Genomic DNA, 20,254 nt, shown 5'->3' with positions numbered 1-20,254 from the left:
CCAGCTATCAGTTTCATGAGACAGTGTTAAGGCATTCACCATCTTTTTGCAAAGTAGGTTAGTACTTAGTATTTTTCATCAATGTGTCTTTCTTACTATGTGAAGCACAAGCAAACTGATTCATAGCATAGTTCCAGAGACCTCACGTCTCAACCCTAGGTCTGAATCTTTGTTTGAGCCAGATGATTGAGATAACGTCAAGATAAACATGAACGCTTTTTCCCGCATGGGTTAACTGATAGGCAAGACAAAAGCAAGCCCCTTTTCCACATAATCTAACAGTGATTAACCTAGGAAATTATCTCTTCAATCGTTCATCTTCCTTATAGCTAGTAAATGAAACCAAACTTGGTGCCACAGACCAGACTCATGACTAACCCAAGCATGTGTTGTCCAAAACTAAGATGCCAAAGATTGTAACTCCAAAGAAGTAGTAGCAGTGTTTGGATTTAAATCCCCCCTTTCTCTCCTGTAAGGAGACTCAAGGGGGCTTACAATCTCTTTTCCCTTCCCTCCTTCCCCACAACAAACACCCTATGAGGTGGATATGGCTGAGAGAGCTCTGAAGAACTGTGACTGGCCCAAGGTCACCCAGCAGGAATGTAGAAGTGCGAAAACACATCTGGTTCACCAGATAAGCCTCCACAGGCTTATCTTGGGAGCGCACAAGCTAATCTGGTTCACCAGATAATCCTCAGCATAGCGGGAAATCAAACCTGGTTCTCCAGATTAGAGTGCACCTGCTGTTAACCACTAGACCACGCTGGCCATTTGACTAGAAAACTGCAACTCATAAGCAGGCAAACCTATGTTCAAGGCAGGCACCTCTTCCTTTACTCTTCACCCCATACAGCTGCACTGCAGCTCTGAACAGCTGGCAGTCCCAATCAATCACACAATGCCTTTGACAGGGAATCGTAGAACAAAACTTGGCAGCTCCAGATTGTAAACCAGGGGCTCCCAGAGTTATTCGTAGTCCACAATTGTCTCGTCTGGAAATGCCCTGCTGACCTTAAAAGTTTTTTAACCCCCACCCCCTCCCAGTGTTCTCCATTCATGAGTCATAAACATTTTCCAGATTAGTCAAGATCCAGTTTTAAGGCCCTGAGAAGTAGCTAGTTCTCAAGTAAGCATTAAATGGTTACCAAGGGAACTTCCTCAAAAGGTGCTGAAAATCCCACATTGCTTTTTCAAACACGGGAAGAATGTCAGGCATCTACCAAAATTAGTTTTAATTTCATGCAAGCGAGACTAGCAGATTTTTTTAGTGCAAACAGGAAGGCAAGAATCTGGGGGTTTCTAGTCCCCCTAAAAAGCCATCAGTACTCATCTTGTGCACAATGGCTGCCAAACGACGTTTCAACTATCAAATATTTCTCCCACCTCTCACAGCTGCTAACATAGGAGACATTCAAGCAAATGAGTCATTCCAGTCCCCCTATCAGAAGAAGAATAAAGTAACCTGCTTGGCAACTGAAACACGGAAGTACAGCCAAGGCGGGACAGATTTAGAGTTAAATGTTTTATTAAAAGTGCTTTACAGTGATTAGTTTTGTGCAACGTGACAAAGCCCACCTAGAATCATACACACATCCCAAATGTACAGCTTGAGGACTGGATCGCATAAAGAACGTTCCGTCTTCTCCTTCCCCTGGGCCCTGTGAGTCACTGGTGCCATTCTGGAAGTCAGCTGTTCGTCTCCCACCAATCGGAAGACAGCTGCAGTTGTTTACTGGATTAGTCCCGTTGTCAAACTTGCACAAGGCCAGTCCTGAAACAATCTCATCTTGTCCCAGCTCCAAAGTTCTGACTCGTGACACATTCCCGAGACGGAATCCACACCAAGGGTGCATGTTTGGACCACTAACCTTGGACAGTCCATAAAGAGACTATCGCCACGTCTCAGGGTTTGGGCTCCCCCTCCCACGGGTCAAATAGTCAGAAAAAGGCATTACAAAAATCTCTGGAGATGAAGTGGGAGAGGGAGACAGATTCTACCAATGCGAGTTAAGTGCTGCCGTTTTAATCCTTTCAGAGGAAGGGTGGAGCAGTTACAGTCCGGGGAACATTCTGGCCCACATAAACTTTTCACCCAGCCTAGTTTGTTGGGCGCATAGGCCTGCTAGACGGTGGCATCAATTAGAGAGCCAGTGCGCCTGAATAAACTTAAATCTTTTGAGAGCCTCCACCTTCTTCAGAGGGCTCCTAAGTTAGCTGCTGGTTCCTTCAAAGGCAGATGAAAACCCTGCTGCTGCCCTTCGGGCAAAACATTTGCCCAACCCCACTTTTAGAGTCAAGGAGCAAACTAACAAGCTAAATTAACCATCCCCAAACCTGCCCCCCACCCCTTAGGAGGGGAATGAGCACAGCCCTTCGCAATTCATTACTTTCACACAGCCGAAGAGGACGGAGTTCCAGTTTTTCTTCCCATGGAGTCTGGTAGGCCGATCAACAAACGGAGGTCCCACTTGAAATGTACCATTTTAGCATGAACTTTTAAGAGCTCTCCCTTAAAAAAAATCACCCTTATTTTTTTTTTACTGCACACGCCTCCCAAGTTTTCACATGACATACAAAGCAGTTATATCCTATAAATCAAAGAAAGATAGAAAAGTAGCACTCTGGTATCAGCTCTTTTTACATATATATAGGTAGTTGATAACATTACAGGACAAGTTAGTATTGGGAGGGGTTAATGGGGGTGGGGTTAATGGGATCCGAAGTTATGAATGATACTTTACCTTCCCTTCCACACATACACACATTCACACACTGAAAAAGTAGTGGTTACCAAAGGTAAGATAAACACAAATCGCAAGTGATTCATTGGTGAAACCACAAAAAGGCTGAGCTACGTACTTCTTCCTGGTTTTGTTCCTTTTTTTAAAAAAAGAAGAAAAGGCAAACAAGCTTTCTGCTTACGAATATGGTGGTTTCGCAGTTTTAACAGTCACTACTTCAGCATCTCCGTTCACGGGGGTCCCAATTCTGACGTTTCCCAGAAGCAGAGCTAACCCAAGATAACTGGGGCAAGGGGGTGGTATGGTAGTGGAGGAAATGTGCATTTCTGTGCAGGAGTCAAGATTCGACACAGGCCTCCTGAACAGGGCAACTTGCCAACAGCTTACACCCTGTAAGTCTTGACTGCAGAAAGTATCCTTACTGGCCCCCTAGCCTCCCGGGAGCAAAATGTGACGTGACTTCCCCTGTGACCGGAGTCCTCGAGACCGCCCCCTCTGTTGGGCACCCCAAACTGCCTTCACCCTGCATCATCCCAGACACTCCATAGGAGCTCCTCTGCATCAAGCATTCCATTCTAACCCCAACCAGCAGAACTTCCTGCGTCACTGTAAACATATGACTGTTTTTGCTGAGCGAACTAAGCGTCGCTATGAAGAGGGGCGGGGCCAGCAGCTTTTCTTCCTGTGGGGAGCAGCGACTGAATTTGAGAAGGACCGCCTCGCCTCTTCTGCCCTTGGAACTGAGAGCGCAGAATGGGACGGGGGCGGGGGAGAACGTTAAGAGGCTGGAGCTGGAATTCCAGTTCTGCTAATAAGGGAGGACACACCTACGAGCGGCTTGTGTCGCAATGCCACACAAAAAACCCCCGCAACGTGTTAAACAAAACCCTGGGTTTTTTTGAAAGGATGGTTCTTTGTGCACAGTAGAGCCGCCCACTAGACACAGCTGGACAAGAATAAAATCATTCTCTCAGAGAAGGTAACAAAAAAAGGGGCAAATCGCACAGAGTTACCCAGAGATAAGAGCTAGCGATCTCTTAAAAAAAAAAAAAAGATCCGTCACAGGACTTTAGGGCAGCCCCGTAACTGCATCAAGGCCTGCTAAATAAGGCCTATTGTGTTACATGATCAGTTAATCAGAAGTTTTACTTTCAAGGCCCCGTGCTACGATGAGCTGAGGGCCTGACCCAATTTGTGTTCATTTTCTCGCTTTTTCAACAGTCCCAGTTTGCTTCTAGCCATCACCCACAGCTGACGTTCGTCAATCGTACAAAAGACTAATGTATACTGCAATATAGTGTTTACGTGGTCCCTTAAGCCGATCGAAGTCTATTGTAACAAGGAAGACAAGTATAAGCTTCTCTGTCTCCGTTATAGGCGACCGGCCACTGAGCGGCTGCGAGGCGGGTGGGAGGGGGAGTGCCTGGAAGCCTCACACACACACCCCCCTCCTGCAGGCCACACTAGGAGACTCCACCCAGCGTCAAGACGTCAAAGCAGATGTTGCAGACGCGGACCGGCTTGTTCAGGTCGAACTTGATGATGGGGATCTCCTTGGTCGAGCACTTGTGGCACAGCAACCGCCCACAGTGTCGGCTGCAAGAAAAGAAAGAGTTAACCAACTGAGAAATCTCCCATTGCTTCTGGCATCCACGGAAACTTGGGGGATACACGAGCTCTTAACCTCCTACGCCACTGCTGCTCCTTCTTTGGAAACTGAGCGGCGTTTCAGCAGTAGTTTGTGATGACGGAAGTACAGGGAAGAAGGAAAAGAGACCTTTGGATATAATAAAGGGCTTAATTGCAAGAACAACAAGGATCTCAGAGTTGTCAGATATCCAAGGTCCCCTTTTCTTTGCCTTCCAAGTTTAAGAACATAAGAACAAGCCTGGATCAGACCAGAGTCCATCTAGTCCAGCTCTCTGCTACTCGCAGTGGCCCACCAGGTGCCTTTGGGAGCTCACATGCAGGAGGTGAAAGCAATGGCCTTCTGCGGCTGTTTGGATAGCATCAGAAATATAGCTAGGCACGGTCCAGAGTTTGTATGTCAAATATCCTATATCACGTGTCTGTGAGTGTTTTGAAGGATGAAACCTTCCAATATGGAGAATGGCATAATGGATGGGGAAGGCAGAAACTTCGAGAGCCAGAATGTAGTGCAGTGGTTCTCAAGCTGTGGGTCGGGGCCCCTTTGGGGGTCGAATGACCCTTTCACAGGGGTCGCCTAAGAATCTCTGCATCAGTGTTCTCCATCTGTAAAATGGATAAATGTTAGGGTTGGGGGTCACCTCTACATGAGGAACTGTATTAAAGGGTTGCGGCATTAGGAAGGTTGAGAACCACTGGTGTAGTGGGGTTAAGAGCAGGTGGATGCTAATCTGGAAGTCCGGTTTCATTCCCCACTCCTCCATTTGAGTGGCGGACTCTAATCTGGTGAATCAGATGTGTTCCTGCACTCCTACATTCCTGCTAGGTGACCTTGGGTTAGCCCCACCTACCTCACAAGGTGTCTGTTGTGGGGAGAGGAGGGGAAAGGAGCTTGTCAGCCATCTTGAATCTCCTTACAGGAGAGAAAAGTGGGGTATAAATCCAAACTCTTCTTCTTCTCAGTTCTCATCTGCTCCTTGCAACTCTGAAGGCATCTAGGCTGGCCTCCGCATCAAGCACACGCCAATGGGCTTTGTGGGACCTCATGTCTTTCTATGCAAGCCTTTGGTCTGCCCCTTACCAAGTTGGCCCCTTGGCCTGATTGTCTCGTTGCATCCTGTGCATCCTGGTCCCCCAACAACCCAACTATCCTGCTGTTAAGCTTCAGGGCTGTCAGTAGTACGTCAACTGCACTGGGAATTTTAATTATAGCTGCCACCTTCTGGAAGAGCATTTGCATGCATCCTTTCCACCTCCCAAAAGCTCAGCATCTCTTTACACCTCTCCCAAACGAGGTCATAAAACCTCCCAGCCAGTTTTCAAGATTGAGTTGACTGCACACAGTTTGTGTGTGTGTGTCAAGTGCCATCCAGCCTCATCTGGCTTATGGTGACCCTGCAGGGTTTTCAAGGCAAGAGGAATTTGGGTTAATTACCAATGATGCTTCCTTGTCGTGACCCCGAACTTGGCCGTGCACTCATAGCAATTTGAGCCATCGCACCAGGGAGGTTCCTTGGACAGCATATCTGGAAAAGCAGAGCAATGAGGAACGCTTGGTCAGATCTCCATCGCTCATGACCAACCAATGCATGTCAGCTGTGTATGGCAACTTTCCAGACCCAAGAAAGCAACATGACCAAATAATGGCCAGAGTTTGCCTGCAGCAATTCAAGTTCACACAGGCCTAGAGAAGTAGACTTTCTAGAAACTTGGAAGCCGTGAAAAAAAAAGACCTTTTTTTGGAGGGGAAATAAAAACCGAATATGCAATATTTACTTTCCTATCAAGCCTTCTTTTAACCGATTAAACCAAAACAGAAGACATAGTTTATAACACTATAGAAAGTTTAACTGTTTGGCATACTTGTGGAATTTAAAGTTGTAACAACCTTTGTTTCTATAAGAAAAATCGTAAGTATAGCCAACCTTGAGAAACAGTTGCAACTGATGTACCCTACTGAATCATATTACATGTGTCTTTAATTTCTGCCATCAGAGAAGGAGAATTGACAAGTTTTATGCACTTTTAACCAGACACCATTTCACTGGAGATTCAGGGCTTCCCCCAAATTTTCCATCAGAAAAATTGAAAACGCAGCTTGTGAAAAAAAAGGAAAAAAACCTCCCCCGCTCTTTTCCATTTTTTTCCAGATATTTACATCTCAGAGCAGTCCTGCCCTACCGCTTCCCAATCTACAAACCTTTTAAGCAACACGTATTTTTTTCATTGCAAAATATTAATTAGTTTGTTTTTCTGGTTTGCTTTAGCGACTACAGTTGTCTGTCTCGATGCTGATTTCAGTGGGAAATGTTTCCACCTTTGCTTTCTTGTCCAAGCTGGATTAAATATTGAGAATATTCCTCATACCTAAGAGGCCCCGCCCTACCAAACTCCAACAGAGTTTTATATTAAGTAAAGGCAATGAAATACAAGCATTTAGAAACCAGGGAGAGGGCAGACCAGTTCTCTTTTCTCCCTTGAAGAATCATGGAAGAGACCCCAAGGGCCATCAAGTCCAACCCCCTGCCATGCAGGAACACACAATCAAAGCACTCCTGACAGATGGCCATCCAGCCTCTCTTTAAAAACCTCCAAAGAGACTCCACCAACCTCTGAGGCAGTGAATTCCGCTGTCGAACAGCCCTGACAGTCAGAAAGTTCTTCCTAATGTTTAGGTGGAATCTCTTTTCCTGCACCTTGAATCCATTACTCCCTGTCCTAGTCTCTGAGGCAGCAGAAAACAAGCTTGCTCCCTCTTCGACATGCCATCCCTTCAAATATTTAAACATAGCTATCATGCCCCCCTCTTAACCTTCACTTCTCCAGACTAAATATCCCCAGCTCCCTAAGCCTCTCTTCGTAGGGCATGGATTCCAGATCTTTTACCATTTTGGTTGCCCTCCTCTGGACACATTCCTGCTTGTCAATATCCTTCTTGAATTGTGCTGCCCAGAACGGAACACAATACTCTAGGTGACGTCTGACCAAGGCAGAGTAGAATGGTACAATTACTTCCCTCGATCTAGACACTATGCTCCTATTGATGCATCCCAGAATTGCATTGGCTTTCTTGGCTGCCATAAGAACAGCCTAACATTCCTTTGTGTGTGGGTGTGTGTGGAAGTGGGGGGGGGGGGGTAGCACACAAGAGCAAAGAAAGGCCTTTTGCACTGGCCCAGCTGCCACCAGCACCACGAGGCAGCATACACTGCCACCCTCCCCTCCATTTCTTCCCTTTTAACTTCACAACCCTTCACAAAATAGGCAAGGCTGAAAGGCCATCACCCAGTGGGTTTCGTGGCAGAGAGGACTTGAACCCAGATCTCCCTGAATGCCGCCAAATATTCTGACCCGTGTGCTACACCAGCCCACACCAAAAGTGTCTTCTTTAATCTGCCTATCACAACCCAGCACCCTATCAAGCTGCTGAGGCAGCTGCTGACCTGCGTTGGGGAGAGCTCTACCTGCCACCATGTTCTGTGAGCCCCACCTGTGGCATTCCTTCCACCCACACATATCTCCCATTGATAGCGGTTTCTCCATGGCAGGCGCTGGGCCTCAAAGGAGATGCCCTTCTTTCTTGGTTACCTCTTTCCCGCCCCTCCAATCTCTTCTCTATCATGGACCCCAAGGTGCTGATCCAAGAGTTCCCCATCCAAGAACTGCTTCAACAGGATGTCAGCCTCAGGCCCCTTCCGCACATGCAGAATAATACACTTTCACTGCACTTTGCAACTGGATTTTACTGTGCGGAATAGCAAAATCCACTTGCAAGCAATTGTGAAAGTGGATTGAAAGTACATTGTTCTGCATGAGCGGAAGGGCCTGTGTGTGCCTCAGACCGCCTCCCCTTACCTAAGAGCCTGAAGAGAAGCTGTTTCGTGGCCACTTGATAGTTGAAGATGTTGATTCCCTGGTTGTTGTTGACTCCCAGGCGCGCTCCAGCTCTCACAATGGCCCGGCACAAGTTGGCATTTCCCTTCATGTAGGCCAAGAGAAGTACTGAAAGGGAGAGCAGGGAAAGTCTCTGTGGACCCTTTCTGATACCGTTTCAGATGGGAGCCGTTTTCCCTCAAGGAACTACAAAAAATTCTACAGCAGTTTGTCAGGCCTGGCCTCAGCGGGCAGAGGTGAGTTCACACCTGCAGTTGCTGTTATCTGTGGCCTGAGGGCCATCCTATTTTCTATTGCTGTGCTTACTAGTGAAATAGGCAGACCTCGTTCCTCCCCCATCTACAGGAGAGATCGAGCTCTATCACAGTCCTTGGGCAGAACACATAACAACGCTGTTTTTAACAATGTTCCTTTCTCATGCAACTAACCACGGGAACAGGGGGGGGGAGCAGTCACAGGAGTATTGTGTGAAGATATATTCTCGCTCCAAAAGCCTGAGCGTCAGCTCTGGCTCTCTTGCAGCAAGGATCCTGTCACAGTTCAATAAAGCTCCTGAATCTTCCACGAGTCTCAATTATAGACTGGAGTAACAGACTCCTGCCCGGTTCCACATCAGAGAGAAAGTGTTTGCAAAAGCAGCATGTTACCTGTGTTCCCTTCAGCATCCGGCTTGTCAAGAGGGTACTCCGGCATACACTCCAAAAAGAGGTCAAAGATGGCCGCCGCGTTGTCTTTCCCATATTGCCCCAGGATGTGCATTGGGGACTGACCTCTGGCAACAAAGACATGGAGCACATTACAGAGAGCTGCACTGTACCTCTGTTTCAGGTCTACCTTTTACACAATGCACCCCCTTTCAAAGAGACCGCTTCGAAGCAAAGGGCGGCTTTCGAAATGCAGTGCAAACCATTCCCAGTCGCGTGCTCTGCAAAGTTAAGAATATAGTGACGTTTACCTGACATTAAAGGCTTCTGCGTCCACAGTGCATTCTGTGAGGAGGACACGGATGTTGTTCAGACGCCCCTGCATCACTGCCAGATGGAGGGCTGCATTTAAAGATACAAAAGAGAGAGCCACCATTCAAAAACCGGAAGCTCAAGTACACAGTCATGAGCCTGGGCTGTGAAATTTTTGAAGACAAATCCTTTTATAAGCTTCGGTTTTTAAATAACGTCCAGTCTGTCCTCAATTCCAGATCAGGGCTTTGCGGGACTTCATGGAGCTCCGCAGGGCCACAAAACAGCTGTTCTGCCAGGCATTCCATACAGGCTGATTTTCGACCACCTGGGGCAGTGATGGCGGACCTATGGCATGGGTGCCAGAGGTGGCACGCGGAGCCCTCTCTGTGGGCACGCGCACACAGAGTTCGTCATGTGGTGGGCGGAAAATCATCCCCCCCCCCCCCACACACACACACACCTAGGCTGGCCTGGGCCACTGAGCACGACATGCACGCACCACGGTGAGCAGGGAAGACTCGGCTGGCAGGCCTGGTGCCTGTGCTCTGGGTGGCTGCTGCCCGAGGGGGGGATGCAGAGGAGGCAGAGATGCTAGAGAGGAACAGAGCAGTCTGTATGGGACTTGTTGGAGACTCGAGTAGGTGGGGCAGAGGAAGAGGGAGCCAACCAGTTTTTTTCTAAACTAAAAGCTCAGTTTTCAGGTTAAATTGCTGTGTTGGCACTTTGTGATAGATAGGTGAGATTTGGGTTGCAATTTGGGCACTCGGTCTCAAAAAGGTTCGCCATCACTGACCTGGGGCTATGTGCCATCTTAGCCCATTGACGGGTTTTTCACTTCTCCTTCGGTTTTATAGGTTTTAGTGCAGTTCTATTAATTGATGATTTTATGTATTATATGGTTTTATCTTATTGAGTACCGTTTTCGTCTTTTAAATTATAGGTCGTTTGTTGAAACAGTTTTTATATTAAGCAATTCTGTTGTACATTGCCCCAAGCCAGACATGGGAGGGGCGATTAATAAATCTCAAAAACAAACAAATAAATATTCTTCCCCTCTTATGATACAGTCCACCCCCACCTCCCAATTCTGAAGATCAGGCACATATCCTAATCTTCTGCTCCCCGTATGTGGTTTGCCACAACTCTTCTCCTTTTACAACACTGCACAAATATAGCTCTTTGTCTTTACGCCCTCCTCAGAGAGCCCCCAATTCCCACTTGAGTCACCTGTCACCTTGGCTATGATCTCTTCTCCACCATCACACCTCAGCCCCCTCACCTCTACCCAGCACATACCCTTCTCGTGGTCCTGACTATGCCATGTGCCTCTCTTGTCTTCTCTCAGACTCAACACAAATTGTCCCCCCTCATCTCTGAAGCCTTTCAGGGCTCTGCTCTTCTCGTCTTTGCTTTCTGCTCTCACCACTCCAGCCAGTGACCTCGCGATCTTCTCCAGGCCAACCATCCCAAGGTCTCCTGTGCCCACGCACGGGTCTGTGCTCTTCCCATGCTTCCCATTACACCTGAAACTCTCTCCTGAAGCACCCACATGCTGCTCCTCTCTTCCTTCAAATACCTCCTCAAAGCGCCCCTTTTCAATGAAGCCGCCGGCACCATCCCTTTGGGCCCCCTCCCCCACTGGATGTGAACCAAAATATCTGAAACGGAAACTAATGCAGATTCTCTCCCACTTTTATCCCCACCTCTGCCTCCCTCTTTTATCTCAAGTTTCACAAAACAAGCTCCCTTGGGCGCGAGGAGACTGGTCATCTTGTACTGTTTAGAACACACACACACTTGATTAAGCTGTTGGTAAGGAGACATGACAGATGTAATATCAGAAAAACTATCTCTTTGCGTCACTCCCAACAAGCTGAAAAAAGGAACGTCCAGTGCCACTGATGAAGGCATGAAAAACCCATATTATCATGAATACAGTTTTGGGCTGGAACATTGTTACACATTGAGATATTCATGGACTTTGATCCTGATTTGGAACAATGTCATATACTTAGAAATTCTCGTGGACTGTGATGCATATAGGACTTAAATTCCTAAGAAAGGTGTGTGCATTATAATAATAGGATGCACATTAACAGCTGCCTGTGTGTAGTCTTTGTAGTTTGTATACATGTTTCTGTTGCACCTTTGTATATGAACAGGCACACACACACACACACACAGAAGAAGAAGAAGAAGAAGAAGAAGAAGAAGAAGAAGAAGAAGAAGAAGAAGAAGAAGAAGAAGAAGAAGAAGAAGAAGAAGAAGAAGAAGAAGAAGAAGAAGAAGAAGAAGAGGAAGAAGAAGAAGAGGAGGAGGAGGAGGAGGAGGAGGAGTTTGGATTTATATCCCCCCTTTCTCTCCTGCAGGAGACTCAAAGGGGCTTACAATCTCCTTGCCCTTCCTCCCTCACAACAAACACCCTGTGAGGTAGGTGGGGCTGAGAGAGCTCCGAAGAGCTGTGACTAGCCCAAGGTCACCCAGCTGGCATGTGTGGGAGTGTACAGGCTAATCTGAATTCCCCAGATAAGCCTCCACAGCTCAGGTGGCAGAGCAGGGAATCAAACCCAGTTCCTCCAGATTAGATACATGAGCTCTTAACCTCCTACGCCACTGCTGCTCCACATACACACACACCTGCTCAAGGCATTTCTTAGTTGCAAAACTGATTTAGAAGAACAGGACTTCCCCAGCCCAGCCAGCCAGTATCAGGGGAGAGAAGGACCAGTTCGCACGGAGGCAGTTACCGTTGTTCCCATTTTCATCCACAGCTGAGAAGTCCACTCCATTCTCCAGAAGAACAGAGCAAATCATGGGCAGATCCTGCTGGGCAGCGAGATGGAGGGCTGTCTGACGGTGCTTGTTCAGTTCATTAACCTTGGCCCCTGCAAGCAGCTGCCAGCAGAAAGAAGAAGAAAAAGAGTTGGATTTATATTGTATTGTGTTATTCAATTTGTGTACCGCCCTCCCCCGAAGGGCTCAGTTATCAACTTCAAAGATGCCAGCCACAGATGCAGGCAAAACGTCAGGAGAAGATGCTACTGGTACGCGGCCACGCAGCCCGAAAACTCCACAACACTCCAGTGATTCCGGCCGTGAAAGCCTTTGACAATATTATATTATGTTTTTATTATTTTGTAAGCCGCTTCGAGACCTTTGGGGGATTGGCAGGATAATAAATAAATAAATAAATAAACTATGAAATGTATTGTCGAAGGCTTTCACGGCCGGATTCAACTGGTTCTGGTGGGTTTTCCGGGCTGTGTGGCCAAGGTCTGATGGATCTTGTTCCTAGCATTTCGCCTGCATCTGTGGCTGGCATCTTCAGAGGTGTGTGTAACAGACTTCCCTCTGTGATACACCTCTGAAGATGCCAGCCGCAGATGCAGGTGAAACGTTAGGAATAAGATCCACCAGACCACGGCCACACAGCCCAGAAAACCCACCAGAACCAAACTATGAAATTATTAATTTCATTTATTTTATTTTATATTTATTTATATTTTAGATTTCTAGGCCGCCTCTTCCCCGAAGGGTCTCACTTTCTAGCTGGGACTCAAAGTTATTAGGGACTCAAAGCTATTTGATGACTGGAGAACAGCCGTGTTGTGAGCTGCCTCGAGCCCTTCGGGGATGAGGCGGCCTATAAATTTCACAAATAAATAAATAAATAATATTAGACAGAATAAGCCAATCCAGTCAAAGTGGGATATCCAATAGGGTTTGACTGGTAGAAATCTGGAATCAGAGATCCAAGACAGAGATAATGCAAGGTATACTAACGTGACGCATTAAACAATGCAAAGATTACAGAGAAGGAACCAACTTATCCATACAAACTATGCACAGTGATATAGCTTACAATCCCTAACCCTTTACCCCAACTGTTTTTTCCCTGAATCGTACTTTTATTGAACCTCTGTCTGATGAGTTATTAGAAGCTGCTGCTGCAGTTACCCAATAAAGGAAGATGAACCCTGGCAGAAGCCATTCACCCATGCCCCCTTCTCCAGCTACGAGTGGTATAAAATTAAAGCTGCTCCCCGGCACGTACCAGATTGCGCACAATGATTTCCGAGCCAGCTTGTACAGCAAGATGCAACGGGGTGAGCTTGGAGGCATCCTGGACCCGGGAGTTCACATTCGCTTGGACGCTGATCAGGAACAGCACGCTCTCAATGTCAGAATTCTGAACAGCCACGTGGAGGAAGTTCCGGCCTTTGTTGTCCATCTGAAGCGGTGACCAGAAAATGAGCAAAGATATCCTTGTGCAGCAGGTTTCCAAGCACCAGGCCAAACCCCAACATCTACACAGTGGCGTAGTGGTTAAGAGCAGGTGTACTCTCATCTGGAGGAACTGGGTTTGATTCCCCGTTCTGCCGCCTGAGATGTGGAGGCTTATCTGGGGAATTCAGATTAGCCTGCACGTTCCCAACACATGCCAGCTGGGTGACCTTGGGCTAGTCACAGTTCTTCAGAGCTCTTATAGCCCCACCTACCTCACAGGGTGTTTGTTGTGAGGGGGGAAGGGAAAGGAGTTTGTAAGCCCCTTTGAGTCCCCTATAGGAGAGAAAGGGGGGATATGAATCCAACTCTTCTTCTTCTTAATGCAAGTTCCAGATGAGTACTTTGCAAGCAGCAAACAGACAGCAGGGCACCTTTTTGGAGGACTGTGTCGCCTAAGCTCCAAAGCAAGAATTTCTGTGATGTGTGTGATTAGCTAAACACATGCACAAAAGCCGGAAGGACAGCCATCTCCATAATGAAGAAGAGTTTGTATTTATACCCCACCTTTCTCTCCTATAAGGAGACTCAAGGTGGCTGACAAGCTCCTTTCCCTTCCTCTCCTCACACCAGACACCTTGTGAGGTCGGTGGGGCTGAGAGAGTTCCGAAGAACTGTGACTAGCCCAAGGTCATCCAGCAGGAATGTAGGAGCGCAGAAACACACTTGGTTCACCAGATAAGCCTCCGCCACTCAGGCGGAGGAGTGGGGAATCAAACCTGGTTCTCCAGATTAGAATCCACCTGCTCTTAACCACTACACCATCCTGGCTCCAATGCAAAGGTGTCAGCATGTAGCACCCCAGGATGCAATCTTTGCTGCAAACATCAATTTACATTGCTTCCCTTTTTTGTTCTGCTCATGTACCCAAAACCAGACGCTCAAGGCAGTCAAGAGTCCATAATTTGACAAAATAAATTGTATTTTTTTTAAAAAAATAGCTTTATTCTTCAAAAAGGAACTTACAAATTCCAACCGCTGACATTCAAAAGTCATAACCAACACCTCCAAGCACAGATTCACTGCTCTCCACCTGTTTAAGACTTCCCTCCCATTGGTCCCTCTTCTCAGTCCGGGTCATCCAACTCCATCACACTAAGAGGCAACATCTAAAGCCCTTGGGGGTGTTTGCGTCTCACCATAGAGCCAGTGTGGGGTACTAGTTAAGAGCGGGAGACTCCAGTCTGGAGGGGCAGGTTCAGTTCCCCACTCCTCCACATGAAGCCTGCTTGGGCCAGTCACAGTTCTCTTAGAGCTCTGTCAGCTCACGCAGAGGCAGGCAACGGCAAACCATTTCTGAACGACTCTTGCCTTGAAAACGGGGCACAGGTGTCAAACTCGCGGCCCTCCAGATGTTATGAACTACAGTTCCCATCATCCTCTGCCAGCATGAGCAATTGGCCATGCTGGCAGGGGATGATGGGAACTGTAGTCCATAACATCTGGAGGGCTGCGATTTTGACACCTATGCAGGGTCACCACAAACCAGCTGCGACTCGACAACACTTTACACACGTACCTGCTCAGCAGCTCCGGGCTCCCGCTTCAGGATCGCCTCTGCCGCCTTGTTGTTCTTGTAAGTCATTGCACACGCAAAAGGGGTCATGCCTTGCCGGTCGCGTAGGCTGAGATGGATGTCGGGGTGAGATATTAGCAGCTGGATAATGACCGCATGCTGATTGATGATGGCAACGTGGATGGGTGTTCTTCCTTCTGCATCCTATAAAGAAGAATCTGAGTCATTGAGGCCACCAATACAGCATAAACTCAACCATGTGGAGACGCTGCCACAGACGATCCGGTCACCCCAGGTGGGGCTACTACAGGATAATGGAGGTGATGCAATTAGCCACAAGGCCAAAATTCTGTTTGGTTTCTTAGCCTTTATTGGCACACTAAAAACTAACAGATGAAATCTATAAAAATATATACCGTGTTTCCCCGAAAATAAGACAGGGTCTTATATTAAATTTTGCTCCAAAAGATGCGTTAGGGCTTATTTTCAGGGGATGTCTTATTTTTTCCCGATGATTTTGCACCCCCCATGTGACTAGATCAGCTGTGCCGGGGAATCTGTAACTAGGGCTTATTTTTGGAGCAGGGCTTATATTTCAAGCATTCCCCCCAAAATCCTGAAAAATCACGCTAGGGCTTATTTTCGGGGCAGGCCTTATTTTCAGGGAAACGGTAATATAATACAAAAACAAGAGAAAAGAGGTTACAATTAACACAGTGACCATAAATACAATGCTGCTATTTCATTAGCTCCATCAACTCTGTTAAAAAAAACTGCAATCACTTCACAAAACATAAGATCACACTTATTCAATAAAAAACGGGATTGCCAATATATCAGCTGAATCCTCCCGAAACCATGGAATAACTGTGGCATATTTTTCCTCGAACTTTAACAAAACTGGGACAATGACAGAAAATACGAGTTACAGTTTTCACTTGTCCCTGATTGCAGGGACAAATTCTCTCGGCTCTATCCATTTTTTTTATACCTGCCAGTAGTAAAGCTGAGGGCATTATATTAAGCCTTGCTAGTGCAAGTGCCATTCTCTGTTTGGGATTATCCATGTTCACTAGATAATTGGCCATCCTTCCTTGTTCAAACGGGATTCATAAACTTAGTGGTGAAGGCCAAAATTCAAGGTCCCCCTCTGGCACAAATTCCTTGCGTGGATTCTGACACGCACAAATTGCTCTGCAAAAATTGCATGTCGCCTCTCCAGAGACCTGCTTGAGGCAACTCACAACTGAGGCAACAAAACCAAGCTGTTAAAAAACACACCAATTAGAGAAACCCCCCAAAACAAGACGGGGCACAAGCATAAATACACATGGAACAGTCTAAAGTAAAGCAGATGTACTGATCCTTGGGGTGGAGGAAACTGAAGAATGGAATGGAAAAGATAACACCCTTGAACTAAATGCCTGGGTAAAAAGAAAGGCTTCAGCCCAGCATCTGAAAGCAAGTAGGAAGAAAAAGAGTTTGGATTTATTCCCTGCCTTTCTCTCCTGTAAGGAATCGCAAGCCAGCTTACAAGCTCCTTTCCCTTCCTCTCCTTATAAAAGACACCTTGTGAGATAAGTGGGGCTGAAAGAGTTCAGAGAGAACTATGACTGGCCCAAGGTCACCCAGCAGGCTTCATGCGTAGAAGTAGATGCAGGGAAACAAATCCAGTTCACTAAATAAGAGTCTGGTGCTTATGTGGAGGAGTGGGAAATCAAACCTGGTTCTCCAGATTAGAGTCCACCTGCTCTTAACCGTTACACTGTGCTGGCAGGCAGAGGGGTGAGAGACACCGGGGGGAGAGAGCCTGTTCCAAGCATAGAGAAAGATACCAAGGGGCCTGCCAGGAGATGAACACCCAGAGAACATTCCCCCCTATTGTACCTGTGCATTCACATTGGCACCAAACTCTAGAAGGCACTGCACCACTTCTTCGAGGCCCCAACAAGCAGCAAGGTGCAAAGGCGACTGTCCGTCATGGGCCTCCTCGTCCCCTTCTCCGTCGGCACCCGGCTGCCTTGGGCTGTTGACATCGCAGCCACTAGGGAGAAAGCAGAATGTCAACCAAGGCCCCAGACTGCAGCTGCACTCGAGCAAAAAATCACAGGGGTACGTTGGTTAGCTCCCAGAGAATCCACATAGGGTGTTAACAAGGTTTAGACTGTGAAAATTCTGTCTTCTGCAGAAAATCTCCAGGAGCAAATGTACGAACCACCTGAAAATTCAGAGGCCAGAGAAACATTATTGACGTCCTGATTATGTGTTGTTGACATGGCAAGAATATTGGCAGACCCAATCAAAGAACAGAATGTCTCCCAGGCGCTGTGTTCCCCGCCCCGCCCCCCCCTCCAATGTTATCCTTCTTTGTATGTAATTAGATGTGTGTTTTGGCTGTCTTCTCTTTTATTTTTCTGTTGCATGAATTTTTTGATTTTTAAAAAATATGTGTGTTCATATTTTGAAATATCTGGGGAGACCCACTTGGGAGTTTTGTTTACCACAAGGAAGATGGTACCAGTCTTCCCAGGACAATTATGCAGACAAGGAGCTCGCCAACTAATTGGTTAACAGGAAGCAAAGAGAAGTCACGGCCAAAGCCCAGCATTGGCCCTCGGATGTAGAGCTTCAACCGACAGCACAAACACTCGGACTCTTCAAACAGGCACGAGTCTCACCTGCGGATAAGGAAGCAGGAGATCTGCTCGTTGTTCTCGTCGATGGCTCTGTGAAGGAGGGTCTGTAAACAGCCACCTGGCCCCGGACCCCAGCAAGTTGCATCACAGCCGTGTCTTACCTGCAGGCAGAGATGCAGAAAGAGTCAGGAAAAAAAAGTTGTGCTCATCAATAGCTAGTGAGCATTTGGGCAGGGTAAAGGGATCTTTGTTTTATTTATTTATTGTTTATTTATTGTATTTATATCCCACCTTATCTCTAGTGACTCAAGGCAGCTTATAATAAAAACGTACACAATAAATAGAAACATTAAAACGCCATAAGATCTCAATTTAAAACAAATACGACAGATGGTATAAAAATCCAACATGGGAGCATAACAGAAGCAGGTGCATACATTGTAGCCAGTCGAGGACCAGAGGTAATTTTAAAGGGGGGGGGGGAGGGGGATGTCCGGCTGGCTCGATAGAAAAGGTCCAGTGGAACACCTCTGTTTTGCAGGCCCTGCGGAACCGAAACAGACTCCGCAGGGCCCGGATTTCACCAGGCAGAGCGTTCCACCAGGCTGGGGCCAGGACCGTAAAAGCCCTGGCCCGTGTCGAAGTCCGACAAACAGTCCTGGGGGCCGGGACCACCAACAAATTCCCCTCTGCAGAACAGAGGGGTCTCCGAGGGCAACATGAAGAGAGGTGGTCACGCAGATATCAGGATCAGCCAGATCTTACCCCTGCCCCTCCCTCAGAAGTCCTCTCTGACTACAGGAATGCAGATTCCCAGCGACATAGGACTTCTATAGACTAACAGGCCCCTTGTTAGAGAGATTCCACTGAGAAGGGCAAAGAGAAGGGGGCCAGTCAACCTCCTACAGTAGCTACTGAAAACTGTGGGTCCCACAACTTTGGAAATCAACTTCCCTGTGGTCAGAACCGACGGCAGAACTGGAAGGACAGGGGAAAAGGGGAAGACGGGCATCCGTCAGAAACCTGCACTTATGGCTGCCAGGTCCAAACTACTGATGAGGTGGAATTTGTCATAGTTCTCATTTACCTTGAAGGTTTCGATAAAGAGAGGTGGAAGTAGCTGGTGACGTAATCCTTACTAAAAAGGAGCACACACTAAAAAGCAGTGGTGTAGCACCAAGGGGACAGGGGAGGGATGAAGCACAGGGGCATGGTGGGGTGGGGGCGCAGGGCGCACGAGTGCCCCGGGCACAGTTCTCCCTCACTAGGGCTCTGCTAAAAAGGTGAATGGTTCATCGCGACCAAGCAGCAGTGACGCATCTATTCTTTTAAAAATGAAAGAACACCACAAGATCAGTCATCCGGACTTACGAGAGTCGAGGCGATATCTTCCAGGTCGTTCTCTAGCGCGAGCCAGAGCGGAGGGTTGCCCTTCTCATCTGGCACGGACATGTCGGCTCCCCTGGTGCAGATGGCGTCAACCACAAGCGGAAGCTGGTTTTTGATGGCCAGCTGAAGGGCCGTCTCTCCATCCTGCGTCCTGCAAAAAGCGCACGTTGCTGTACATGGAACCAGTCAGGAAGAGCTTTCCGGACATCAAAAGGGGCTCTGTCATGTTAATGGACCTTTGATTTACTTTCGGTTTCCCGCTTCTATTGCTTTGTAACTTGTAGCAAACTAGGGGATCCCAGGTGCCGGCATTTAGTGCTATCTCTTCACACCAGCCTTGAGAACCAGGAGGTTGTAACATTCCTGTCCTGTTTCATGCTGCCTTTGATATGGGGTGAGAAATTAGAAGGGGGGAGAAGACTTTGGGGATAAAAGGTTGTACCCAAAGACAGTTCTTTAGAACTGGTTTCTTTAACCACACTGATGTTTGTCAATAAAGGCTTCTGATTTTAAAATGCAGTCTGATATTGGTTGCAGATCTGGGGCTTGACAGCATGTCATCATACCGTCATACTGTCACTAGCAAAATGACCACTTGGTACCCTTGCTGAGGAGCCCTTCTTTCTGCAGTCTTGGCGTGCACCGTACCCTCCCGCATTGTACCTGACATTTATATCGGCTTGATGCTCCAGCAGAAAGAGGGCACTCTTGCTGTCCTGCCTCTGGATCGCCATATGCAACAGAGTCTGCCCGTCCGACATGGTGTCGTTGATGGAGGCCCCAGATCCAAGGAGCTGAGCCGCTATGATATGCATGCCTGGAGGGGAGAGGAGGCAAATTATTAGGTCAGACAAAGCCAGATTTTAAAAGAAACAAAACTCAAACTTCAGTAAAACTCACATCCTTCCCATTCACGAACAACTCCTTCCATTCAAGAACGATTCAATGAATATTTGCAACCGTCCACAAATTCTGACACTACCCCTCTAAACAGCAAGCATGAGGGGAAGAAAGAATTCTCAAGGGGGTGGGTCCTATGGGCATGCGTCGGGGTCTCAGAAGGGAACACCCCTTCCCAGCATGCCTATCCACAGTGGTGCCAATCAGCAGCCACCTGATTGCCTTTAGGAGAGGGGGGGACTGATGCCGGCTTCTGTCTGCTGCCTACCCTTCATTTCCCCCAAAAGC

At 47.5% G+C, this 20,254-nt stretch overlaps 1 protein-coding gene across 2 annotated transcripts in view; it reads right to left on the bottom strand.

Annotated features, from left to right (window-relative positions):
• Window positions 1-1,507: 1,507 nt before the first annotated feature.
• The window catches only part of ANKFY1 (ankyrin repeat and FYVE domain containing 1), a 59,337-nt gene continuing 40,590 nt past the window's right edge, over window positions 1,508-20,254 (bottom strand). Inside the window, exons 14-25 of one of the 2 annotated variants that reach the window (XM_048519062.1) lie at window positions 19,730-19,883; window positions 19,049-19,217; window positions 17,720-17,838; window positions 16,929-17,085; window positions 15,045-15,245; window positions 13,296-13,472; window positions 11,989-12,136; window positions 9,238-9,328; window positions 8,930-9,054; window positions 8,244-8,390; window positions 5,824-5,914; window positions 1,508-4,337 (exon numbers count right to left, since the gene is read on the bottom strand). In XM_048519062.1, the coding sequence (XP_048375019.1) occupies window positions 4,205-4,337; window positions 5,824-5,914; window positions 8,244-8,390; window positions 8,930-9,054; window positions 9,238-9,328; window positions 11,989-12,136; window positions 13,296-13,472; window positions 15,045-15,245; window positions 16,929-17,085; window positions 17,720-17,838; window positions 19,049-19,217; window positions 19,730-19,883 (1,712 nt within the window). In that variant the 3' untranslated portion in view covers window positions 1,508-4,204. Of the gene's footprint in view, window positions 4,338-5,823; window positions 5,915-8,243; window positions 8,391-8,929; window positions 9,055-9,237; window positions 9,329-11,988; window positions 12,137-13,295; window positions 13,473-15,044; window positions 15,246-16,928; window positions 17,086-17,719; window positions 17,839-19,048; window positions 19,218-19,729; window positions 19,884-20,254 lie in introns of those variants that run through there. The other variant, XR_007246326.1, reaches the window with a different exon arrangement.

Source organism: Sphaerodactylus townsendi, linkage group LG16 (assembly GCF_021028975.2).
Source record: "Sphaerodactylus townsendi isolate TG3544 linkage group LG16, MPM_Stown_v2.3, whole genome shotgun sequence".
Classification (NCBI taxonomy): Eukaryota; Metazoa; Chordata; class Lepidosauria; order Squamata; family Sphaerodactylidae; genus Sphaerodactylus; species Sphaerodactylus townsendi.
The sequence above is the reverse complement of the archived record's forward strand: the minus strand, read 5'-3'. Positions and strand labels throughout refer to the sequence as shown.